General features: G+C 36.0%; 2 protein-coding genes across 2 annotated transcripts; both read right to left on the reverse strand.

The window, feature by feature from the left end:
* Positions 1-1,566: 1,566 nt before the first annotated feature.
* On the reverse strand, positions 1,567-9,095 carry LOC309512334 (tripartite motif-containing protein 16-like protein). Its single transcript, XM_082187874.1, has 6 exons — positions 8,273-9,095; positions 4,965-5,060; positions 4,636-4,869; positions 3,021-3,180; positions 2,511-2,558; positions 1,567-2,263 (listed from the first exon to the last, which is right to left on the reverse strand). The coding sequence occupies exons 1-6, from the start codon at positions 8,849-8,851 to the stop codon at positions 1,740-1,742; spliced, it is 1,641 nt and encodes a 546-aa protein (XP_082044000.1). The 5' UTR covers positions 8,852-9,095; the 3' UTR covers positions 1,567-1,739.
* Positions 9,096-14,593: 5,498 nt separating this feature from the next.
* On the reverse strand, positions 14,594-27,569 carry LOC309512414 (tripartite motif-containing protein 16-like protein). The gene is made up of 6 exons (XM_082187978.1): positions 23,823-27,569; positions 22,172-22,267; positions 21,843-22,076; positions 16,589-16,748; positions 16,174-16,221; positions 14,594-15,926 (listed from the first exon to the last, which is right to left on the reverse strand). Exons 1-6 carry the CDS (start codon positions 24,393-24,395, stop codon positions 15,403-15,405), a joined length of 1,635 nt encoding a protein of 544 aa, XP_082044104.1. The 5' UTR covers positions 24,396-27,569; the 3' UTR covers positions 14,594-15,402.
* Positions 27,570-27,822: the final 253 nt, after the last annotated feature.

Below are 27,822 nucleotides of genomic sequence, written 5' to 3' on the forward strand. Positions count from 1 at the left end.
GAATGTTTTCTCAGTCCCAAGGCCTTCCATGTGCCAGAAACATAGGTGTCTAAATGTAACATAAATACATAAATAAATACATAAAATAGCCTGATGAAACATCTGATCTAACCTTTTATAATCATATCCAATTGGGAGAAATAATTATGTGTGTTTCCGAGACTATTCTAATAAGAATATTAAGAGTTGTCATGTCTGGTTGACATTTGGCTACATTTAATTTTGAGGAATTAAATGGTAAATACTCACATAATTTTGAGTTTCTGATTTCTGCTAATTTCTGATTTTAAAGTTAGATGCCTGTGTTAATATACTATATTCCAACCATACAATATATTCACCTCAGTTGTGATTATTATACGTTTTTATGTAATTGCAAAACTGTAAAAACTGGTAATTTAGTTCTCCTTCCAATAGTAATGTAACGGTCATCAGCTGGAGTGAGAGCCTTGAGAGCCACCAGAGGACACTCCACATCAGACTATCATGATTCCCTCACAACTACATTTCCCATAAATCACTGCTCGAACTCATCATCCCTGATTGCATCCACCTGTGTCTCACTACCTTGTTAGTCTCAGCCTATTTAAACCATGTACACTCATTCATTATCTGCGAGGTCTTGTTGTTTTATGTAACGTCATCAGCTGATCATGATAGTCTGATGTGGAGTGTCCTCTGGTGGCTCTCAAGGGCTCTCCAGCTGATGACCGTTACAAGTAAGTTTCCCCTTTTGTTTGTTGTTTTGGCTAGACCTTCTCCTGAAGATTGAATGCTTCCATTTTCTTTATTTAACAAAAATAAATATTTTTGGGATACTGGGAGAGCTTTTAACATGTTACAATATATTGTGTTTTTTTTTGTTTTAGTTTTTTTCTGTAACTGCTTTGGATGCTGTGTTCTCCATTTATGTTGATGTAGTGTCTATTGGTTGATCTGAAGTGAAATGGCTCGACTCTCCACACATCCATATAGAGAAGCAAGAAGAAGACAGACAGAAAAGGAAAAAGCTAATATTTTTGTGAAGCTGCACTTTTCTTTTCCTTAATTTCATTAGCATCTTTTTCAGCAGGAATCTTTTATTTTTATCCAGAACTAGAGCTCACTGCTTTTTGCAACAACACTGATATTTCTCCATATCTGGAAATAACTATTTTGTATCAACAATTTCATCAAACGCTGTGAAAGTAATTTATTTCTTGTAAAGAGTTCATGATTTCCATCCCTTGTGACCCAATATCTGAAATCTCAGAAAGTGCTTCTTCATCCCTCATCTTCTGCATCACAATTTTCCTCACATTTTGAACTGTGATTGTTTTCCAGCATTATTTTCTCCACTACTAATGTCATTTTCCACATCTTCACTCCTTACATTGTTCACAAACATTTCTGTTATTTCATTATTCATTATTCCTTAATCTTTTCATTTTATTTGTTTAATAATTTCAAATGAAAGTTACTTCTAATAGTAATATTAAAATGATTGTGTGTCACTACAATAAAAACTAAATGAATATGATTTCCATCAATACAATTATAGCTTGATAAAAACACACTCACACATCATTCTTACTGTCTCTATAAAGGATTTAATACACACATTTATTCTGTTATTTCTGTGACAGAAGTTAAGATATTAAAGAAAACTAAAATAAGAGTCTCTGTATCTCACTGTTACTGATTTATCGTGCAGCTCAAAGTATTCTGGGTAAAATCTCTCTACAATCTGTTCTGAAACATCAACACAGTTTCACTGATGATCCTGGGTAATAAACCCAAAACCCAGGATAGAGCGTCTGAGTGAATGTGGTCTGGACTGTGTGGATGAGGCTCATTGTGTCAGAGACGCTGTAGAAGGACAGAGTTCCTGCACTGTGATCCACATACACTCCTATTCTTCTGCTGATGGACTTTACAGGGAGAGAAGTGTGTGTGTTATTGTGCCAGAATGTGTAACTGGAGGAAGAGCAGTCCAGACTCCAGGACTGATCATTACCTCCAAACCAACGCTCATTACCCGATCCCTTCCTACTGAAGCTCTTATATGACACTGATATAAACACACGACTCCCAGTCCACTCAATCTCCCAGTAACAGCGTCCACACACACTCTCTCTACACAACACCTGAGAATAATGATCAAATCTGTCTGGATGATCAGGATACGGCTGCTCTGTGCCAGTGTCAGTAATCACTCTGTTCCTCTCAGACAGACTGAGGCGTTTATTCACTGTGTTCAGATCCAGAGTGAGCTGATGGGAATCTGATGGAAAGAAAACACATCAGAAACAGGAATTATGAATCTGTCTGATCTTTTAATGTATCTGAACTCTTCATGAATCAATGTTCAGTGTATCATCAGTGTCTCAGTACAGCTGACCAAATATCCTGTGCAAATCATCATTTACATGATCAATTATAAAACTCTTCTATCATGATTTATTTCTCCTTCTACAGGAAGAACATGAACACATTCAGTGAGTTTTTCTGCTTGTTTTCTAGTGACTCACATTGTAGGAAGTCGTTCCTGGTCTTGGGATTCATGTTGGTGAAAGTGACTGTGGAAATAAACAGACATGAACAGTGTGAAGAGAAATGACAAGATAAAATACATTCATTTATGAGACATTTCTAATATGATGCTCTATAATATTAGATGATGGACTCATTTCTGAGAGCAGATTAATAATCTCCAGGGGCTTCATTTATAAAACACACACATTGGATTGATCCTAAATTCCATGGATTTCATCCTCCGTCATGTGTATATAAACGCTTGTCCACGATGATGAGTCCGTATTTCTGAATCATCAAGAGATATTTGTGGCCGTTCTGTAGGAGGATTTGATGGACTTGAATTTAATGTATTAATAACTGTGATTTTAAACTGAGATGCATTTAAGGACATTTTTTGTGCAAATGGACGATTTATAAATCATAGGAACATTTCAGAAACGGTTGTACGTTCAGATTTGGGATCTTTCTCCACACGTCTGTATAAACGAGGCGCAGGACTTTACCTCCGTCTGAGATCTTCTTGATCTCCTCTTTGCAGAAATCCTCCAGTTTGTCTCTCAGCTGACGGACAGATTCTCTCATGCCATCAAAAGAGGAGAGAGAACTGAAGGAAACGTCGGGTTCGTCTGTAGATTCAGGAGGTGCTGAGAGAGACTGGAAACTCTACAGAAAACAGAAATCAAAACTCATCATCTCCACACTTCAGCCAATAACCTGCACTATATCAGATCTGAGCGGCTCTTGTTGACTTGACTTCTCTTCAGTGACTCGCTTCAATCCAGCACTTTCACACAATCAGCACATTCTTCTCATATTCATCATTTAATGCTACAAACTCTAGTATTTGACGCTTAATAATAATATATATATATAGTTAAGAACAGATTGAATGTAATGAATGTAATGCTTTCAGACACTTAATTATTTTTAAAATTATAATAAAAATAATTATTTTAATTAAATGAATGTTTTATAGTCTAAATTTATATTAAATGCAATTAGCTAATATTTAGAGAGCTTTTTGACCAACTTGAGTATGATTTAAGTATCTGTATATGTAATTTCAGAATTATTTCTATTGTCTTTGAAATATGGTTAAAGTTACTGCTGAATGAACTGACACACATTTATGATAAACTAAAATATACTCAATGTAATTTCTATTGAAAATTGTTTGTTCAATTTTGAATATAATATTGAATAACACACTAGAGTTTTAATTATAATCAAGTACTTTACATGTGCTTTAGTATGTTGGTCAACATCAAAATAACTGCACTTCTTTAAAGCATGACAAAAGATTATTAAAACATAATGATTTCTAATATACAAATTAAAACTTTAAATTTTACTGTTACAAAGTGCAATTTTTAAAAGTCTATTTAAAGTGTGTTAAAAACATATTTGTCACATGGACACTGTTTAGTTAATTTTCGTTTTGGTTTCACTTGTTTTGTTCTCATTTGTCTCCTAGGTTCCCTTATCGGTCAGTCTGCGTGTTGAGAAGATTTGAGGAAAAGCAGTTCAAAGGTTACGAGTAGATTGACCATATGTAACGTTTGATTGGTTAGTGGCACTGAAACTTCACAAGGACTCTTAAGGATCCCAAGGTCAGGTTTTGTTTGGTTTTTATACTCACTTTTCTGTCTGGAGTCTTTGAGAACAAATTCATCAATGTGTTACAGGTAAACAGTAATGGAAATTAAAATCAATATTGTCAACTTTGAAGATCACCTGACCCAATTTTGGTGCCAATTACTGAAATTATTTTAGTAGAAATAAAAGATTTCATTAAAAGAGGATGAAAAATCTAGTTGGCTGGATATTGATACCATCAAGTTCACTGATTTCATCAAGACAGAAGAAACCAGAAGGAAAAATGAGTTAATATTTAATGGTAAATTTCCCAGGGCTTTGTAAGTGTGTCTCTTTAAACAGAAGATGATCAGATGAGAGTCTGACTGATGATTATATGATAACACAACACTTGACTGAATCTGACTGAATTCCTGACAACATCTCAGTCAACGGCTCATTCTGCTCTCATGAAATGTTTCTCTGTCATAGCAGGATCTTGCTCAAGTCCACTATGATCCTGTTCTTCTAGATCTCTGTTACCTGCAGGAACTGGATGTGATCTTGTGTGTGTGAAAGCTGCTCCAGCTCAGCGTCTCTCCTCCTCAGATCATTGATCTCCTGCTCCAGTCGCTCCAGTCGTCCTTCAGCTCGACTCACTGCAGTCTTTTCCTGATCTCTGATCCGCTGTGTGACCTCAGAGCGGCTTCTCTCAATGGAGCGGATGATCTCAGTGAAGATCCTCTCACTGTCCTCCACTGCTGTCTGTGCAGAGCGCTGTTACACACACATCACAATCACACAGTGGCTTCAGCACGACTGACAGAGTCCAAACTGAGACGTCTCAAACTTCTCTTCTTCTCCAGACTCACCTTATGAGACTTCACAGCCTCTCTCACATGCTGAAGATCTTTCTGTCTCTGCTGGATTCTCTGACGGATCTTCATCTGCGTCTCCTTCAGCTGTTTCTGGAGGACAAACCAATGACAGGGAATGACACATAAAACTACTGTCATACAAACATTAAAGTTACATGAATCCAGAGTTGGTGAAGTGGTTAAAGATCTTGCATGGTAAGTTTTTACTGTCTGGTTCAAACCACAGATTCATGGTTTCCTGAAATGAATGTCAGCAGTATTTCATCAGTGCCTAGTTTTATATCATTAGTATCATCATTTACTCTCCCTCATGTCGCTCCAAACCCGTATGACTTTCTGTCTATTGTGAGACACAACAGAAGATATTTAGAAGAATGTCTCAGCTGTAAAATATGGTGACACGTCAATAACATCAAACCTCATTGGTTCTTTCATGTCACAGTCACATGACTAAACACCATGATGTCATGAGAAACACCAGTGAAGTTTGATGTTTTTGATGTCATCATATTTGATTTGGGATCCAAATACATGAGTTTATTAATGATTTGATTTGTGAATAAATGTGGCTCTTTTAAAAGTAGCAAATTTTAAAAACTGCACTTATTTTGGAAATTATACACTTTAAAAGAATATAATTGTGAAATAAGTGTGAACTGAACGTAATGTTTTCGGACATGTAATTGCATGTTAATTGCTATTAAATGAAAATGTATTATAGTTTAAATGTACATATAAAGCAATTAGCTGAACTTAAGAGTGACTTTTTGACCCACTTAAGTAAGATTTAAGTATATAATGTTATTTCATAATTCTATTGAGTTAAATTAAAATATAAAATATTATTATATTTTTATATGTTATATTATATATTTTTTTAAATATACTTTTAATTTGAAGTACACTACAAGTGCATGTCAATATAAGCGTACTTATTTCTTTAACCACTAGTTGTTTAGATTACTTTTATGCTTTTTCTCCTTTTTGGAGCTTGAAACTTTTTTACTCCATTGACTTACAATGACTTTCTCACTGACTTTCAATGAATAGACTAAAAATGAATGTCAGCAGTATTTCATCAGTGCCTAGTTTTATATCATTAACATCATCATGTCGCTCCAAACCTGTATGACTTTCTGTCTATTGTGAGACACAACAGAAGATATTTAGAAGAATGTCTCAGCTGTTTACAGAGGCCAAATAAAATATGGTGACACGTCAATAACATCAAACCTCATTGGTTCTTTCATGTCACAGTCACATGACTAAACACCATGATGTCATGACACAAACACCAGTGAAGTTTGATGTCATCATATTTGATTTGGGCTCCACATACATGAGTTTATCAATGATTTGATTTGATTTGTGAATAAAAATTTGACTCAAATAAAAAAAGTAGCATATTTTAAAGAGTGCACTTATTTTGGAAATTATACACTTTAAAAGAATATAATTGTGAATTAAGTGTGAACTGAACGTAATGTTTTCAGACACGTAATTGCATGTTAATTGCTATTAAAGGTACAATATGTAAGAATTTTGCACTAAAATATCCCAAAATCTCAAGGCCAGTGTTATATATATTTTTAAGTTGATTACTTACAATATCCCAAATGTTTCCAACTATTTTTAAATCGTGAGAAAATTGCGATTTTAACCAAGGAAACGGGGCGTTAGAGCAGGGGGGAGCTGGGAGTCGCCAGTCAATTGCGTCATATCCGCGTCACCCTCGGTTTCCGCTCGTACTGCGTGGAGTCCTGGACAAATGCGGAAGTTGTAGTTGTAGCATCTATCATACTACAAACTTTATCATGTTTCGTGCAGTCGTTATGGTACACAATTATTCTTTACCGATTGCAGCTGGTTCTGTCGACAAAGCATGCTTAATTTTATATTTTCCAAATGTAGCATTCGGTAATAGTTATGTTTATGTAAGGAAAGTATTATTGCTTTAGATTTGTGTTTAGTTTATTGACATTGTTTATCACGTCTGGTGTTTATGGCCATGTAAATAAACATAGCATGTGTTATACATAAAGATTAATCAGTATTTTGGCAAATGATGTGGGCATGTTCGAATGTACTTTTACAACAATTGTTTAGAACACGTAAAACTGCGCAGCGTTATCACAACAATGAATTCAACAAATACAGTAACATCTATAATAACCAATTTAGTATTAAACCTTACTTTTCTTGCGGTTAATTCATTTTAATGAAATAAAAGTGTGATGAGGTTTAAGAGTCAGGAAGGAAGAAGACAGGGATCGGCGTGGCTGGGACTCGTACTTTATTAAAATAAAGCAAAACAAACAAAAGCCGCGCACAACGCGCATTCACCGTGGCAACCGCGACGGCACAAAACAGTTCAAAAATGAGAGCTCGGATCCACCGGTTTTCTTCCTCTGCGTCCAATTTTCTCTCCAGTCTCTCTCTCGTTCCAGCGCGGCTTATAAGCGGTCTCTCCACGCCAATAATACTGCAATAAGACACAGGTGTTCGTCATTTGTACTTGACCTACTTGCTCGTCTCTTCTCTCTCCCATCACAGACCGCGCTGAACCACACCCCCCTCGCCACAAAAAGCATGTCATTAAACGCAACATTTATAAAAATAGAAATTAGCCTCATCCATGAACATGATTTTTCGATTCCCGTCTGACTGATTTACATCCACGGTGGAGTTTAAAACGACAGTTCCCATCATTCCACGCTCCTTCACATCGTCATCAAGCTACGCCGTTGTTGTTGTTTGGAATGTAGCGCCCTCTAGCGGCAAAAAATTATTGCATATTGTACCTTTAAATGAAAATGTATTATAGTTTAAATGTAAATATAAAGCAATTAGCTGAACTTAAGAGTGACTTTTTGACCCACTTAAGTAAGATTTAAGTATATAATGTAATTTCATAATTCTATTGAGTTAAATATTATTAAAATGTACTTTAAAGTAAAACTTTTAATTTTACATTATAAAAAAGTGTATTTTAATTTGAAGTACACTACAAGTGCATGTCAATACACTTAAGCGTACTTCTTTCTTTAACCACTAGTTGTTTAGATTACTTTTATGCTTTTTCTCCTTTTTGGAGCTTGAAACTTTTTTACTGCATTGACTTACACTGACTTTCTCACTGACTTTCAATGTATAAACTAAAATAAATGAGACATTCTTCAAAATGTCATCTTTTATATTCCACAGAAGAAACTCAGTCAAACCGGTTTGGAACAACATGAGTAAATGAGTGAGTAAATAAAGACACATTCATTTCTGTGTGATCAATCCCTCTCAGTTCATACCTGTTTCTCTGTCCTCTGTGCTGCAGTTGATACAGTGTTGTGGTCTTTATGTTCACTCTCCTTACACCACACACAGATGCACTGTTGATCAGTGATACAGAACATTTCTAGCTCTTTATCATGTTTACGGCAGATCATGTCCTGCAGTCGTCCAGTGGCATCAATCACTTTGTGTTGCTTACGAGAGAGAAATTCCTCATGACGGTCAAAATGAGTTTGACAGTAAGATTCCTGACACACCAAACAGGACTTGACGGCTTTGTATTTTCTTCCAGTACAGACGTCACACTGCACGTCTCCAGCTCCAGCGTAACAGTCAGCAGGAAGTTTAGTCTTCTTCAGTTTCTCCACCAGTTCAGCCAGAATGGTGTTTTTAGCTAAAGCAGGTCTTGGACTGAAGGTCTGTCTGCACTGAGGGCAGCTGTAGACTCTCTTCTCATCCTCCTGATCCCAGCAGTCTGTAATACAGATCTTACAGTAACTGTGTCCACAGTGGATAGTCACTGGTTCCTTCAGGAGATCCAGACACACTGGACACGTGAACTCATTCTGATCCACTGAAATTCTGGCTTCTGCCATTTTACTGCATGAATACAGAGAGACACAAACACACAACAGCTCAACAATACTTCAGTTTCTGTTTCTCTGAACTGAGGAGTTGAAATAGTTTCCTGCTTCTGTGTTTGAGTGACGTGTGTAAAACAGGAGTGTCTGTAAAGCAGCTTCCTCATTCCTGGTGAAGGAGAGTCACTTTACTGCTGTGTTTATGTGCTCTAGTGGAGTCGAAAACATTCAATTGCGTGCATGTTCAGTGAGTGCATTCACACCGCGAGCAGTGTGAAAGCACACTTTTGATGGACAAAATAAATATGATTTCACACAAAAAGTACCTAAAATGCACATAATTTGCACGTGTTTTAACAAGAACTGGAGTAGGCTATGTCAGAAAAGAAAATGAAGACTCAAAAATATTTATAGAAAATTTACCCATTTAAACTTGTTTTTTATTAATCAGTTTGGGGAAAAGTGGTGTTTTATAATATATATATATATATATATATATATATATATATATATATATATATATATATATATATATATATATATATATATATATATATATATATATATATATATATAGATAGATAGATAGATAGATAGATAGATAGATAATAAATATTTGTGTGTGCTGTAAAGTGGTTAGAAAAAATCTAATCGGAATCGGCTAAAATCTATCGGCAGGTCAAACTCAATGAAAAATCAGAATCGGCCTAGAAAATTGTAATCAGTGCTTCTCTATAATCTTTCTGATTGGCTGGTATCAAACACCATCACATAATCTGATGTTCACCTAGATGTTTTATTTATGTAGTTTAACATTTGACGTAGTATTGTCGATGGGTTCAATAACACATCCTGCAAAAGGGGGGCCTTGGCCAGAACCTAGTGGTATTTGGGGGGGCCTTGTCATGGAAAAGTTTGGGAACCCCTGGCCTAGTCCACAAGACAAAATACATTGTGTGTCATTACCTGAATGATCCACAACCGTTTTTCTTTTTTTTTGTAATGGTTGTTCATGAGTCCATTGTTTGTTCCGAACAGTTAAACTGCTCAATGGTCTTCAGAAAAATCCTCCAGCTCCTGCACATTCTGTGCTTTTCAAGCATCTTCTGCATATTTGACTCCTTACTAGCAGTGACTATGATTGTGAGATCCATCTTTTCACACTGGTGACAACTGAGGAACTCATACACGACTATTACAAACCCTGCAAATATTTAGTGATGCTCAAGAAGGAAGCATTAAGAGCCAGGGGGTGTCAACTTTTGAACTGGATCATTAGTGTAAATTGTTCTTATTTTGTTAAAAAATTAATTAATTAATTAATTTAGTTCTTCCCTTCAGAGGCTAAATAAGATATTAGCATGTAAAACAAAATAAGAAAAATGTAAACATCACCATCATCCTGCTCAAAAGTTTAACCCTGGCTCTTAATGCATCGTGTTGCATTCTTCAGCATTACCTTGCAGATTCTGAAAGATGTACAGTAGGTAAACATATGACTGTAACTATACATTGCAATCATTTTGTAAGGGTTACAATATTAATTTAAGAGCTTAGTGTTGAGACCTTTCGCTGGAATTTGATTGACAGGCGATCTGACCAATCATAATGCAGATAACCACCATTTTTGTCTGACAAACAAACCAAACCAGTTAGTAGATTAAGGTCAGCGGACTTGAACTTGAAAATGGTGTGTATTGATGTCTTTTTGCAGTTCTGATGTCATTCATGTTTAATTCGTGATATAACTAGAATAGATGATCAGTTAATTTGCTGCTTGAACCGAGGCCCTACACATTAAAGTGCCACAAAACAGTATTGTTTGAATTTCATAAAAATTACAAAATGAAAGCTGAGACTTTATTTCATACCAAAAGTAGCCTGCTCTGTCTTGTCTGTTGGCGCAGTCAGTGTCCTCTTTGCTCCGCAATATATTTTTCACTGTGTGAGAACATGTGGAGTGAGAGTGGAATGGCTTGTCGGACGTAGCAACAGTAACTAAGAGGAATAACAGGGTAACTGACTTTGTGTAAGGTCAATTTCAAATAATTGTAATCTTTGTGGACTCTGACTCGACTCGAACTCGGATGTTAAGGACTCGGACTCAAGTCCGACTCGGCCCTCTTTGGACTCGGACTTGGCAATGATTGTCAAGGACTTGGACTCGACAAAGGTGGACTCGGACCCAATACTAGTTGGAAGTCTATTCCACTCATGTGTTCCTCTAAAAGCCAAAGATAGCTGACCAAAGGTAGTTCTTCAGGGAATGGTAGGTCCCAAGTCATGAGACAAGTCATGAGTCAAAATCTACGGTGCTCATTTTTGATGAATACATCACTAACAACTGGCTGAAATTCAAGAGGGAATGGGACGTGTACAGCAAAGCAGGACTGTCGGACAAATAAAAAAAAAGTGCAAGCTTACACTCTCCTCAATTTAGCCGGTTCGGGTGCACTAGACAAATATGAATCATTTCACTTTCAAGAGGGTGAGGACAAAAAGGATCCTGATGTGTTAATTAAAACATTTGATGAGATATGCTTGCCAGAACGGAACATGATAATGGACAGAAATGCATTCAGTATCACAGTGCAAAAACCTGACGAAGGAATTCAGTCTTACTATAAGCCTGCATGTTGGCTAAAAAATTTGACTTTGGTACGCTAACTGATGAACTAATACGTGACCGAATTGTCTGTGGCATCTACAATGATGCAGTCCGTTCTCAACTATTAAGGGAGAAAGACTTGACATCAGAATCAGCAATCAGAATATGTGTGTTTGAGCATTCTGGAAGGGGTATAAGGAGCTCAGAAGAGAGGCTGAAGTGTTTGCAATGCAGAAGAACAAAAGACGATGTAACAATTGTGGAGGTGAGCACGATTATGAGCGCAACAAATGCCCAGCTTTTATCAAACGCTGCAACTCATGCAACAAATGGAATCACTTTGCCAAGTGTTGTAGATCCAAGCCTCAATATTCAGCTGGGCGGATGGCGCCATCTAGTGGGACTGGTGAAAAAAACCTACACAGAGTAAATGAAGTGGAAAGTGAAGTCCACCAAGATTATTTTCACATAGTGGATATAAATGTTAAGAGCCTTTCAGGCTTACCAGACAGCATGAGGTTAAATGTCATACAACTGAGCCCAGAGGTACATGCTGTACAACAACAGGCTCCTGAGATGAGTGATAATGAGGACTTGTTTCGTACTGACACGGTCAGTGGCGGTTCTACATTGAATTACACCCTGGGCGAGACCCCTTTCGAGCGCCCCCCTGCCCCCCTACTCCCCCCCCCCCCCCCCCCCCCCCCCCCAAATATAATTTTTGTTACCCCATTGGCAGATAATGTTTTGCTTGTTTTAAGCAAAAACTCAATTTTTATTTATTTCCCCAGAAAACAAGACTTAATATCTTATGTAATTTTACTACTTTAGTAAAATAACGTTATGCATCTTTATTTAAGAAATGTTTGATATTTGGACTGGAAACAAGACAAAAATACTAAGTAAGAAAAGCATTTTTGCAGTGTAATAACTGAACTTGCAACAGTTTTGTTTCAAAGAACAATATTATGGTGAAATTAGATCTCGTGTTTGAGTTAAAAACGAATTATTGTTAAGCATAGCAAGAATCATAGAAAAAAGGCTAACAAATAAGAGTTATACCCACCAATTAATATTGCCCCTTCATTCATGACATGGATACCGTAATCATATAGAGTAAACATAGTTGCATTGCATACCTTTATCTTTCGCTCGTTTCTAAATTGGGCACCTGATGGCTTTGACCTTTCTTGTCCATCTCTTATTTGGCACTCGACATCGACAATCAACAGATCCCATGATCCCCCCATAACTGTCACTCACGCTCACGAGTCACGACCAGAAGTCAAGACTAAACCAATTCACCTTGGTGGTGGTGACCAAGTTTTTGTTCTTTTTGTATTACCTATTTTTATTAGCCATTCAGACAATTCAGAAAAACAAAAATGTACAGGAAATATAGAGGCCCGTATTTATAATATTATGAATGAAATGTGCGTTATCTGGAAGAAAGTCGAGGTGTGACTGATAACTTCGATAACTATATGGATCCCCCCCCCTTGTCCGTTCCATTTGGGAGAGACCCAGAGGTGAACTGTCATCCGCGCCCGCGCCTCCGCGCCTCCGCGCCCCCTCCCCTTTCCCCTTCTCAAACAAACAGCTTCTGTGCACGGCATCTTCTCATCAAGCAGGGGCGCAAATTTGGCAATTCCCCACACAGTGAAATGATAGATAATAGAAAACCGCTTCGCGGCGCAGATTTGTATTTTTTTTTCTGCTCGTGCCGGCGGTGCCGCCCCCCCAAAAATGCCGCCCCGGGCGATTGCCCGGTTCGCCCGTGCCTAAAACCGCTACTGGACACGGTTAGGAAGCCAATTCAGAAAAACTGTAAGAGCTGCAGATGACGTGGTTATTTTAACAACAGCAGAAACACGGTGAGCAGAAAATTGATATTTTTATAAAACACTGCATAAAACGTGAATGCAGCAAATACAATCATTTTATCATACAGACTCCGACCGTTTAACTAAACCAGGTTTGTGACAACTAAGTTAACCTGTGGCACCTTTTTTTCATATTTAGCATGATTAATCAGCATATTAATCAGCATAATAAACAATGTTATAATTTGAAAAATTATTTAGAGATGAAGGGAAGACAAAAAAATAGGAAATTACTAGTTAACTTTATTTTGTGCTGAGAGTTTTACTTATTAGATTATGTATGTTGTTTGTTTTTAGTAGTTTATTACTTTGAGTAAAATATAAAAATGGCCCATACTTTTCTTAAGAGGTAAACCTGCACTTCCAGAATGTTTTCTCAGTCCCAAGGCCTTCAATGTGCCAGAAACATAGGTGTCTAAATGTAACATAAATACATAAATAAATACATAAAATAGCCTGATGAAACATCTGATCTAACCTTTTATAATCATATCCAATTGGGAGAAATAATTATGTGTGTTTCCGAGACTATTCTAATAAGTATATTAAGAGTTGTCATGTCTGGTTGACATTTGGCTACATTTAATTTTGAGGAATTAAATGGTAAATACTCACATCATTTTGAGTTTCTGATTTCTGCTAATTTCTGATTTTAAAGTTAGATGCCTGTGTTAATATACTATATTCCAACCATACAATATATTCACCTCAGTTGTGATTATTATACGTTTTTATGTAATTGCAAAACTGTAAAAACTGGTAATTTAGTTGTCCTTCCAATAGTAATGTAATGGTCATCAGCTGGAGTGAGAGCCTTGAGAGCCACCAGAGGACACTCCACATCAGACTATCATGATTCCCTCACAACTACATTTCCCATAACTCACTGCTTGGACTCATCATCCCTGATTGCATCCACCTGTGTCTCATTACCTTGTTAGTCTCAGCCTATTTAAACCATGTACACTCATTCATTATCTGTGAGGTCTTGTTGTTTTATGTAACGTCATCAGCTGGATCATGATAGTCTGATGTGGAGTGTCCTCTGGTGGCTCTCAAGGGCTCTCCAGCTGATGACCGTTACAAGTAAGTTTCCCCTTTTGTTTGTTGTTTTGGCTAGACCTTCTCCTGGAGATTGAATGCTTCCATTTTCTTTATTTAACAAAAATAAATATTTTTGGGATACTGGGAGAGCTTTTAACATGTTACAATATATTGTGGGTTTTTTTTTTTTCTTTCTGTAACTGCTTTGGATGCTGTGTTCTCCATTTATGTTGATGTAGTGTCTATTGGTTGATCTGAAGTGAAATAGCTCGACTCTCCACACATCCATATAGAGAAGCAAGAAGAAGACAGACAGAAAAGGAAAAAGCAAATATTTTTGTGAAGCTGCACTTTTCTTTTCCTTAATTTCATTAGCATCTTTTTCAGCAGGAATCTTTTATTTTTATCCAGAACTAGAGCTCACTGCTTTTTGCAACAACACTGATATATTTCTCCATATTTGGAAAGAACTATTTTACATCAACAACTTTATCAAACGTTGTGAAAGTCATTTATTTATTGTAAAGAGTTCATGATTTCATCCCTTGTGACTCAATATCTGAAATCTCAGAAAGTGCTTCTTCATCCCTCATCTTCTGCATCACAATTTTCCTCACATTTTGAACTGTGATTGTTTTCCAGCACTATTTTCTCCACTACTAATGTCATTTTCCACATCTTCACTCCTTACATTGTTCACAACCATTTCTGTTATTTCATTATGCATTAATCTTTTCATTTTATTTAATAATTTCTTTAAATAATATTAAAATGATTGTGTGTCACTACAATAAAAACTAAATGAATATGATTTCCATCAATACAATTATAGCTTGATAAAAACACACTCACACATCATTCTTACAGTCTCTGTGAAGGATTTAATACACACATTTATTCTGTTATTTCTGTGACAGAAGTTAAGATATTAAATAAAATTAAAATAAGAGTCTCTGTATCTCACTGTTACTGATTTATCGTGCAGCTCAAAGTATTCTGGGTAAAATCTCTCTACAATCTGTTCTGAAACATCAACACAGTTTCACTGATGATCCTGGGTAATAAACCCAAAACCCAGGATAGAGCGTCTGAGTGAATGTGGTCTGGACTGTGTGGATGAGGCTCATTGTGTCAGAGACGCTGTAGAAGGACAGAGTTCCTGCACTGTGATCCACATACACTCCTATTCTTCTGCTGATGGACTTTACAGGGAGATCAGTGTCTATCTTATTGTGCCAGAATGTGTAACTGGAGGAAGAGCAGTCCAGACTCCAGGACTGATCATTACCTCCAAACCAACGCTCATTACCCGATCCCTTCCTGCTGATGCTCTTATATGACACTGATATACACACACCATTCCCAGTCCACTCAATCTCCCAGTAACAGCGTCCACACACACTCTCTCTACACAACACCTGCCAATAATAATCAAATCTGTCTGGATGATCAGGATACGGCTGCTCTGTGCCAGTGTAAGTAATAACTCTGTTCCTCTCAGACAGACTGAGGCGTTTATTCACTGTGTTCAGATCCAGAGTGAGCTGATGGGAATCTGATGGAAAGAAAACACATCAGAAACAGGAATTATGAATCTGTCTGATCTTTTAATGTATCTGAACTCTTCATGAATCAATGTTCAATGTATCATCAGTGTCTCAGTACAGCTGACTAAATATCCTGTGCAAATCATCATTTACATGATCAATTATAAAACTCTTCTATCATGATTTATTTCTCCTTCTACAGGAAGAACATGAACACATTCAGTGAGTTTTTCTGCTTGTTTTCTAGTGACTCACATTGTAGGAAGTCGTTCCTGGTCTTGGGATTCATGTTGGTGAAAGTGACTGTGGAAATAAGCAGACATGAACAGTGTGAAGAGAAATGACAAGATAAAATACATTCATTTCTGAGACATTTCTAATATGATGCTCTATAATATTAGATGATGGACTCATTTCTGAGAGCAGATTAATAATCTCCAGGGGCTTCATTTATAAAACACACACATCGGATTGATCCTAAATTTCATGGATTTCATCCTCCGTCATGTTTATATAAAAATGACCTTTTATTTATAAACTGAGATGCATTTAATTACATTTTTGTTAAAATAGACGTTTTATAAATCGTAGGAACATTTCAGAAACGGTTGTACGTTCAGATTTGGGATCTTTCTCCACACGTCTGTATAAACGAGGCGCAGGACTTTACCTCCGTCTGAGATCTTCTTGATCTCCTCTTTGCAGAAATCCTCCAGTTTGTCTCTCAGCTGACGGACAGATTCTCTCATGCCATCAAAAGAGGAGAGAGAACTGAAGGAAACGTCGGGTTCGTCTGTAGATTCAGGAGGTGCTGAGAGAGACTGGAAACTCTACAGAAAACAGAAATCAAAACTCATCATCTCCACACTTCAGCCAATAACCTGCACTATATCAGATCTGAGCGGCTCTTGTTGACTTGACTTCTCTTCAGTGACTCGCTTCAATCCAGCACTTTCACACAATCAGCACATTCTGCTCATATTCATCATTTACAGTGTTTTACGAATGCTATGACAATTTTTTCAATACTTTTAACAAATTTCCTAAACTCTTAACACATCAACACACCTACGACACACAACTGGCAAAACAGTTAATTTCATGCTCAAAATACACAGCTCTACAGTAATTTGAAAGTGATTGCAGTACCAGTTTTGGCCACAATCTTACATACTGTTCCTTTAACTATTTTTCAATTATTTTTTCAATTATAATTAAAATATTTATTTTAATTAAATGAATATCTTATAGTCTACAATTATATTAAATGCAATTAGTTAATATTTAGAGAGCTTTTTGACCAACTTAAGTAGGATTTAAGTATCTATGCAATTTCATAATTATTTGGTTAAAGTTACTGCTGAATGAAATGACACATATTTATGATAAACTAAAATATACTCAATGTAATTTCTATTGAAAATTGTTAAATATAATATTGAATAACAAGTATTTTAATTATAATCAAGCACTTTACATGTTGGTCAACATCAAAATAAGTGCACATATTTAAAGCATGACAAAAGATTATTAAAACAAAATGATTTCATATGAACAAATGAAAACTTTTAATTTGACTGTTACAAAGTGAAATTTTAAAAAAAGTCTATTGTTAAGAAAAATTGTTATCACATGGACACTGTTTAGTTCATTTTCGTTTCGTTTTCACTTGTTTTATTCTCATTTGTCTCCTATGTTACTCATTTCCCTCTTGTTTAGGGCTGGGAGAAAAAAAAAATCGATTCACCTAGGTATCGCGATTTTTTTTTTTTACGATTTTAAAATCGATTTTTTTATTATTATTTTTTAAATCACATAATCAATATTAATTCAAATTAAATTGCTTTATTTTTGCCATTGCTTGTAGATGAGGTTGACAGAAGTTAGCCACTTTCGTTTCAACAGAGGATGAAATGTTTCGTTATCTTTGAGTGTTGAAAGCGTGAAAGCGTAGTTAGAATGCATTCTGACGATTTCCTTTTGAGTATTCATGATAAGATTTCAGGTATTAAGGATGACTTTAAGCAACTTTGTGATTCTGATATAGTTGAAATGGACGATGCTCAGAAATCTATGAAGAGGGGAAAATCTCCAGGTAGCCTACTGATGGCTTGTCTGTTGAATTTTATTTACATTTTTGGGACATCTTAAAGAAACTTCTACATAGTTTGTTTAAAGACTGTATTAAAAAAAGGAGAGATGACTCCCTCAATGAAGCAGGGTCTTATTTCCTTGATCCCCAAAAATGATAAAGACCCACTTTTAATTGAAAACTGGAGACCTATATCACTGTTAAATGTTGATTATAAATTACTTGCTTTAATTTTGGCAGTTCGTTTAAAATCTGGCCTTAATAGTATAATTGGATTCATGAAAAATAGGCATATTAGCTCCAACATTAGATTAGTTCTTGATCTTCTTGATTATTCAGAGAATATTGATTCAGAAGCTATTATAATGTTTTTAGATTTTTATAAAGCATTTGATTCTTTAGAACACGCGTTTTTGGTTTTGGATGTACTTTTATCAACATGGTGAGCATGCTTTATAATGACATTAACTCTTCAGTTTTGGTTGGCTTTCAAACTACTAAAAGCTTTAATTGCGATAGAGGAGTGCGCCAAGGTTGCCCCATTTCCCCATTTCTTTCTCTGTTAGCTGTTGAATTGTTATCAATTGTTATTTTACAAAATCCCAGTTTAGAAGGTATTTCTATTTTTGGTAAAGAATTTAAAATATCTCAACTAGCTGATGATACAACTATATTTCTTAAAGACCAAAGTCAAATTCCCCTGTGTATCAATATTATTAATTCTTTCTCTGAAGCTTCAGGCTTATATTTAAATGTATCAAAGTGTGAACTATTCTGTCTTTATGACACTCAACAACCATCGATGCACAATATACCTGTTAAAGATTGTATCAAGTACCTGGGGATTTTCCTTACTAAGGATAGATTGCTCCGCCAACAACTTAATTTTTCACATAAAATAAAGAAAACAAGAACCATCTTTAATTGTTGGTTACAACGAGATCTGTCAATCTATGGGAGAGTACTTATTTCTAAAGCAGAGGGTTTGTCTCGTTGTGTTTATCCCTCTTTATCTTTATTTGTTAGTGACAAAATCTGTGATGATATTGACAAAATCTTATTGAATTTTATTTGGAAGAACAGATCTCATAAAGTTAGGAAATCTGTTTTGTCTAATAGACGTTCTGAGGGTGGATTGGATTGGAAGTTTTAAACTGTAAAGAATTAGTCAGCTCTTTTGGAATTAGTTGGTTAAAAAAAATGTCTTTGTAGTAATGGCTCAATTTGGTACTATATCCCCAATGCTATATTTAGTAGATTAGGCAGTTTAGAGTTTCTTTTAAAATGTAATTTCACTCCTTCTAAATTACCGATTTCTCTCTCCAAATTTCACCAACAAGTTTTGCTTGCTTGGAAATTGTGTTATGTGCACAATTTTTCTCCCCACAAAGAAATCCTGTGGAATAATTTGAACATTTTAATCCGAAACAAATAATTTTTCATGGATAAATGTTATGATAAAGGTATTGTTTTTGTTTTGGATTTATTTAAAGATGATGGCAGTATACTGGAATATGAAGAATTTATGACTTTGTATAATTTTCCTCTGCCTGCTAGAACTTTCAATTCTGTCATCAAAGCTTTGTCTCCAAGTTATGTGCATTTATTTAAAACACACCTTTTCTTTAATGAGAGAAAAACTATTTTGCCCAAACTTTTATTGGATGGAGTTAGTCTCATTGATAAAAAATGTAATAGTAAACTTATAAAGCTATTGTTACACTACACAGTTTACACACCCCCTCGATGTAAATTTTTCTGGAATATTTTTTTTGACAGTATTCACTGGAAGAGGGCGTGGTTACTCCCTGAGAAATATTGTATGTCTAATAAAATTAGAGAGGTACACTTCAAGATTCTTCATAACGTTTACCCAACTAACTCACAACTTGCCTCTTTTGTTGATATCTCTGACCTTTGTGTATTTTGCAAAGTTGAGGAAGAAACTTTGCTTCATTTATTCTACCACTGTGATCAGGTTAAGCCTCTTTGGCAGAGCTTGGGTTGTTATCTTTCTCACTTTATCAAATGTGATTTAAACTTTTCATTGAAGGATATATTTCCCTATTTTTCTGGGAGTGACTATGCTATTGATAGTGTTGTCAATTTCTTTGTGTTGCATTGTAAATTTTTTATTCACAAACACAAATTTCTCAAGACTTTGCCTAGATCTTTATTGCTGAGATGTCCCTTATTGTAAAATGATAATAGTAAGAACAAGAAGTTTCTTAAGAACTATGTACGGTTTTTTCTTACTTGTTGAGGAGTCAGTTATTTTTTATTATTATTTATTATTATTATTATTTGTTAATGTATTCAATGCAGTGCTGTTTCTTCTTTGTAAAAAAAAAAAAAAAAAAAAAAGTTAGAATGCATTGAAAAGCGCTCGCGAGGCTCGCACACGACGCCAGCGCTACTCATATGCTGAGAGAGAGAGAGAAGACAGTAGAGCTGCACGATTCATCTTTAACACCCACGCGATCTTCTTCCATTTCGTCTGTCTATTAAACCTTTGACTAAATCATATCAACATTCAAATCTGTGTTGGCGCTGCCGCTGACCCGGAGTAGAGTTGTCATGAAACAGCAGTCTTTTCCTCATAGTAGGCTATCATTATTTCTGTGATACAATAGTTAAAACGATCATAGAAGTACTGGGATAAAACTTTAAAGTTCAAATATAAACACTGTCTGCGATAGAGTAACTCAGCTTTTGATAAAAACTTGGTGCTTAAAATAACGCATTTATTGATTACATTTTTTCGCCACAAGGTGGTGACAAGTGACTGTTAAAAAATGTATTTGTTATTGAATCATTTATTAAAGAGAATGTATTATGATGCTTCTAAAATAAGTCAGAAAAATGTGATGAATTGTTTTTGTAAATATGACTCATCTTATACATCATGTACAGTCTGTTTAAGTGTATGATTTAACTTTTCCCCATGGTCTAGTGTTAATAAAAAAGTAAATAAAATCACAATATCAAATCGCAATACTTGTAGAATCGCAATTCTTACAAAAATCGCAATACATATCGTATCGGCACCCAAGTATCGTGATACTATCGAATCGGGAGATAGGTGTATCGTCCCAGCCCTTATAGTTACTCATTAGTTCCCTCTTTGCTTCACCTGTGTTTATCCAATTATCTTTGTTTGCTCCTAGTAAGCCTGTTGACGGTTCTCGTTAACATTTTGTCCTTGGTTATGGTTAATCCTTTGTTAATAAAGTTGTTTGCATTTCTCTTCTTTGTCTTGCCATCTAACACTGCTAAACCTTGACAATAATCATGAAAGTGTCTCTTTTTAAGTGGACTTTTATTTCAACAATATTATATTATCTTCAAGTTGGGTTTTTTAAATATATATATATTTGTAAGATTTGAAGTAATTAACTACAAGTGCACATTCAATTAATGACACAGTTCTTTTTCACGAGGGACTCATTCATGTGTGGATGAGTAGAAAGTCGAGAAGGGACTAAAATATTTTAGTAAAATGGATGAAATAGAGGATGAAAACTCTAGTTGGCTGGATATTGATACCATCAAGTTCACTGATTTCATCAAGACAGAAGAAACCAGAAGGAAAAATGAGTTAATATTTAATGGTAAATTTCCCAGGGCTTTGTAAGTGTGTCTCTTTAAACAGAAGATGATCAGATGAGAGTCTGACTGATGATTATATGATAACACAACACTTGACTGAATCTGACTGAATTCCTGACAACATCTCAGTCAACGGCTCATTCTGCTCTCATGAAATGTTTCTCTGTCATAGCAGGATCTTGCTCAAGTCCACTATGATCCTGTTCTTCTAGATCTCTGTTACCTGCAGGAACTGGATGTGATCTTGTGTGTGTGAAAGCTGCTCCAGCTCAGCGTCTCTCCTCCTCAGATCATTGATCTCCTGCTCCAGTCGCTCCAGTCGTCCTTCAGCTCGACTCACTGCAGTCTTTTCCTGATCTCTGATCCGCTGTGTGACCTCAGAGCGGCTTCTCTCAATGGAGCGGATGATCTCAGTGAAGATCCTCTCACTGTCCTCCACTGCTGTCTGTGCAGAGCGCTGTTACACACACATCACAATCACACAGTGGCTTCAGCACGACTGACAGAGTCCAAACTGAGACGTCTCAAACTTCTCTTCTTCTCCAGACTCACTTTATGAGACTTCACAGCCTCTCTCAGATGCTGAAGATCTTTCTGTCTCTGCTGGATTCTCTGACGGATCTTCATCTGCGTCTCCTTCAGCTGTTTCTGGAGGACAAACCAATGACAGGGAATGACACATAAAACTACTGTCATACAAACATTAAAGTTACATGAATCCAGAGTTGGTGAAGTGGTTAAAGATCTTGCATGGTAAGTTTTTTCTGTCTGGTTCAAACCACAGATTCATGGTTTCCTGAAATGAATGTCAGCAGTATTTCATCAGTGCCTAGTTTTATATCATTAGTATCATCATTTACTCTCCCTCATGTCGCTCCAAACCTGTATGACTTTCTGTCTATTGTGAAACACAACAGAAGATATTTAGAAGAATGTCTCAGAGGTTTACAGAGGCTAGATAAACTATGGTGACACGTCAATAACATCAAACCTCATTGGTTCTTTCATGTCAGTCACATGACTAAACACCATGATGTCATGACACAAACACCAGTGAAGTTTGATGTTTTTGATGTCATCATATTTGATTTGGGCTCCACATACATGAGTTTATCAATGATTTGATTTGTGATTACAAATTTGGCTCTTTTAAAAGTAGCAAATTTTAAAAAGTGCACTTATTTTGGAAATTATATAATTATAACTTTAAAAGAATATAATTGTGAAATAAGTGTGAACTGAGTGTAATGTTTCCAGACACGTAAAATTGCATGTTAATGGCTATTAAATGAAAATGTATTATAGTTTAAATGTAAACAAAAAGCAATTAGCTGAACTTAAGAGTGACTTTTTGACACACTAAAGTAAGATTTAAGTATATAATGTAATTTCATAATTCTATTGAGTTAAATAGAAATATTAACTACTATTAAAATGCACTTTAAAGTAAATTTTTTAATTTTACATGATAAAAAAAGTGTACTTTATAAAGTGTACTTATGAAACAGTCATGAAAGTTGACTCTCTTTAAGTGCACTTAAGTGGCCTTTCATTTCATTAATATTATATTAGTACAGTGTTTTTTTGTTTTTTTTTTAAATATACTTTTAATTTGAAGTACACTACAAGTGCATATCACTCCTTTCTTTAACCACTAGTTGTTTAGATTACTTTTATGCTTTTTCTCCTTTTTGGAGCTTGAAACGTTATTATTCCATTGACTTACAAAGACTTTCTCACTGACTTTCAATGTATAAACTAAAATAGATGAGAAATTCTTCAAAATATCATCTTTTATAGCCTGGGAAAACCCAGACAAACTTCCGGCAAATTTAGATTAGTAGTGTGGCAAAGAGCCCATTCAAGCCGATTTCTAATCCGTCCAAATCGAGGCACCAATCAGAAACGTTGAGGCGGGCTTTACACGATGACGATCGCTCTGATTGGTTTTAGGTCTATCCAATTGCGCCCAGAGGCATTTGAGCGACGTCCATTGGTGACGCCCCTTTGGAAATGAGTTATTAATGAAGCTTTGCCAGACCATAACTCAGTTACTACTGAAAATGGTCTGGTTTTAACCAGGCTACATCTTTTATATTCCACAGAAGAAACTCAGTCAAACCGGTTTGGAACAACATGAGTAAATGAGTGAGTAAATAAAGACATTTTCATTTCTGTGTGATCAATCCCTCTCAGTTCATACCTGTGTCTCTGTCCTCTGTGCTGCAGTTGATACAGTGTTGTGGTTTTTATGTTCATACTCCTTACACCACACACAGATGCACTGTTGATCAGTGACACAGAACATTTCTAGCTCTTTATCATGTTTACGGCAGATCATGTCCTGCAGTCGTCCAGTGGCATCAATCACTTTGTGTGGCTTACGAGAGTGATATTCCTCATGACGGTCAAGATGAGTTTGACAGTAAGATTCCTGACACACCAGACAGGACTTGACGGCTTTGTATTTTCTTCCAGTACAGACGTCACACTCCACGTCTCCAGCTCCAGCGTAACAGTCAGCAGGAAGTTTAGTCTTCTTCAGTTTCTCCACCAGTTCAGCCAGAATGGTGTTTTTCCCTAAAGCAGGTCTTGGACTGAAGGTCTGTCTGCACTGAGGGCAGCTGTAGACTCTCTTCTCATCCTCCTGATCCCAGCAGTCTGTAATACAGATCTTACAGTAACTGTGTCCACAGTGGATAGTCACTGGATCCTTCAGGAGATCCAGACACACTGGACACGTGAACTCATCCTGAGAAAATCTGGCTTCTGCCATTTTACTGCATGAATACAGAGAGACACAAACACACAACAGCTCAACAATACTTAAGTTTCTGTTTCTCTGAACTGAGGAGTTGAAATAGTTTCCTGCTTCTGTGTTTGAGTGACGTGTGTAAAACAGGAGTGTCTGTAAAGCAGCTTCCTCATTCCTGATGAAGGAGAGTCACTTTACTGCTGTGTTTATGTGCTCTAGTGGAGTCAAAAACATCGTAATTACGAGCTCCGACCTCATGAACCATTCAATCCGTTAAATTCCGCGTTATACAGTTAATTGACTCAACTCCGTCCATGTTGGGCTTTACTTTCGGTTTTATTTGCGGTAGTTTGCGCGTTGGCTTGATGAAGAGATTCTCAGCTGATCTGATGTGATGCGTGTTGCAGAAGCGCGTCATATCTGGCTATAATAACATGTCATTGTTGTGTCGTTCATGAACGATTCGTTCATTTTGAACGAATCTTTAATATGACCCGGGACTACCGAGTTGTCTCAGAGAGTGATTCGTTCACTTTGTGTTGACCGCGCATGCGCGCAACATCCCATAGGTACTACGGAGCCCCTAAAGGGACGTGGTGGTGAAAAAAAAAAAAAATAGGATGGGAAAATTTTTTTTTTCAAATCTTTTGCGTTCCCTCGCAAAAATTTTGCGTTCCCCCGAGAAACTTTGCGTTCCCACGCAAAACCTGTTTTGAGCTCGGACAGACACTTCCTGTTTAATGTCCCGCTGGCAGTGTTTCAGAGCTCCGTACGTTAATGGCGCGTTTATAGTGTTTGAACTTGGACTCAAATATAAAGAAATGCGGTCAGTGCTTAACTCAAGGAGTTCAGTGAAGTTGGCAGTATTCACATAGGCTATTCGAACTTCCCGGATCAATATTCTTGAATTAAACGTTGTTAAAACACAAAGGACACATATTTACAATCACAGTAACCTAGACAACGAGCTACAACCCAATTCTCATCAAAACAAGCTTTTATAATATAGGCTAAATGGATCTCTATGAGCAGGCGGCGGAGAGACAAAGGGGCCGTCTGCAAAGTTCAATAAAACCCAGAAAACGACTACAGAATTAACTCATAGTCAAAAATAGTCATTAACTTCAATGTTTCAAACTGTAGTGCCACCCAATTCAGTTTACACATCAATGGTGACCCACTGGTCATACTACACTGCTTTTGCACATTTTATATTATGGAAAATATTCAATAACTTCACTGTATCACACCAAATTTAGTTCACACATAACTGCTCTAATGTTGGTTATAGGCCTACAACACTTAGTTTGGGAAGTAATTGCACATCGAAAATAAGTAGGCCTATTCTTTACACAAATTATATTGGTACTGTATGCAGCTTTTGCATTATATTTGCTTTCTGAATTTGATGGCATTACACTGTATAACAGTGTGAAGTTATTTAATGTTTTCTTCTAAAAAGGGTGAAGTTATTGATTTTATTTCATAATAAATAATAATAAAAATTATGAATTTTGATCAAACTAAGTAATGTAGTATAACCAACAGGAGAGCAGTGATGTGTGAACTGAATTTGGTGACAGTAGGCCTACAGTGTGTCAAAGTGAAGCTATTGAATATGTTTAATAATATAAAATGTGCAGAAGGGTTTTGGGATTTGCACTTTACAGACGGCCCCTTATTTGGACTTGTCTCTCATTCGTCTGGTTAGAGACAAATTAATATTATAAAGCTCGTTTTGATGAGAATTGGGTTGTAGCTCGTTGTCTAGGTTACTGTGATTGTAAATAGGTGTCGTTTGTGTTTTAACAACGTTTAGCTCAAGAATAGGGAAGTTCAAATAGCCTATGTGAATATTGCCAACTTCACTGAACTCCTTAAGTTAAGCACTGACCTTATTTCAAATAACTGACTTTATTTGAGTCCAATTTCAAACACTATGAAACGCTCCATTAACGTACGGAGCTCTGAAACACTGCCAGCGGGACATTAAACAGGAAGTGTCTGTCCGAGCTCAAAACAGGTTTTGCGTGGGAACGCAAATATCTTTGCGAGGGAACGCAAAGTTTCTCGGGGGAACGCAAAAGTTTTACGAGGGAACGCAAAAGATTTGGGAAAAAAATTTATCCCATCCTAAAAAAAATGTCCACCATCACGTCCCTTTAGGGGCTCCGTAAGGTTCTGTACATGAAACAGAAATGATTAGTTCGGGGCCCGGGGGTCCTCCGAGTCTTTCGTTCTTCATGTCAGTCCAATAGAGACTATATGATTAGTTCATCGAGTCTTTCGGGTCTGAGTCTTCGTTCTTTTGTCAGGTTCTTTTGACCGCTGGTAGGCCTATCTCGCTAAATACAACATTAGATTCGTATTATTGACTGTGTCTGAATGTATATTGTTTTATATTTAGGAATTAACATACAATTATTAAAATATATGAGCAATAAACATGATCTGAAAAAAAAAAATCACGTAGGCTTTACACTCCGACGGTAACTGAATCCGATTCATTTTGAAGATATCAATTTGCACCCTTGAAATGGAGCTGCAATCTATGGGCGCATCATTCAAATTGAACTGTTTGTGTGTTAAAAACACCCTGTTTCTAAAAGATTGTTGGAGTTTAAGGCTTCTTTATATTTCCATCAGGAGGATTTCACACAAATTATGATCATCACAGATCCCGAGCATCATAACACCCTCTCTACGCTGTAAAAAATGTTAATAATTTTAATGGTAAAAAACTGTTAAAAAAAAAAATAAAAATAAAAAATGCAATGGAAAAGACATGTTAATTGCTTAACAGTATGTACCCTTACTATATAGCCTACAGTGAAAAACTGTAATAGCTCTCACTGGATATTTCATGTAATTTTACTGTTAAATAGCCTAGCCTACTGTTAAATGTACAGATTTTGGATGTACACTGTAAAAAACAAACAAAAAAAAAACACTTACTGTTGCATTTACTGTACCTTACCATAAAAAATAAACAAAAAATTATGGTAAAAAACTGGCAGCTGTGTTTGCCAGTACTTTACCGTAATAAAAAATACGGTAGAAATATGTTAGAAATATGTTAAAAATTATGTTTTACGGCATTGAACTAAAGTTTACGGTAAAAAAAAGTGACTATTAATAAAAAAAAGATATTAATATTGTATTACAAACTAATTTGTCATAAATCAATCCATAAATCAATCCTAAATCAATCCTGCTTAAAACTTAATGTAAATAAAACAGTTTCAATGTTCTTTTCTAAATCAAACATTGCAAATAATCAGGCAGATATTTATGCGACAGGGGAAAAAATAAAAGTTGTGTCAGAATTCAAATACTTAGGCATCATAATAGACTCAAAACGTCTCAGGTTACGACTGTAACCTATGTTCCCTGAGAACAGGGAACGAGACACTACGTCAGAATGACGCTATGGGGAACGCCTCAGGCG

The sequence above is a fragment of the Leuciscus leuciscus genome, assembly GCF_965113295.1.
Source record: "Leuciscus leuciscus genome assembly, chromosome: 1".
In the NCBI taxonomy this organism is placed as follows: domain Eukaryota; kingdom Metazoa; phylum Chordata; class Actinopteri; order Cypriniformes; family Leuciscidae; genus Leuciscus; species Leuciscus leuciscus.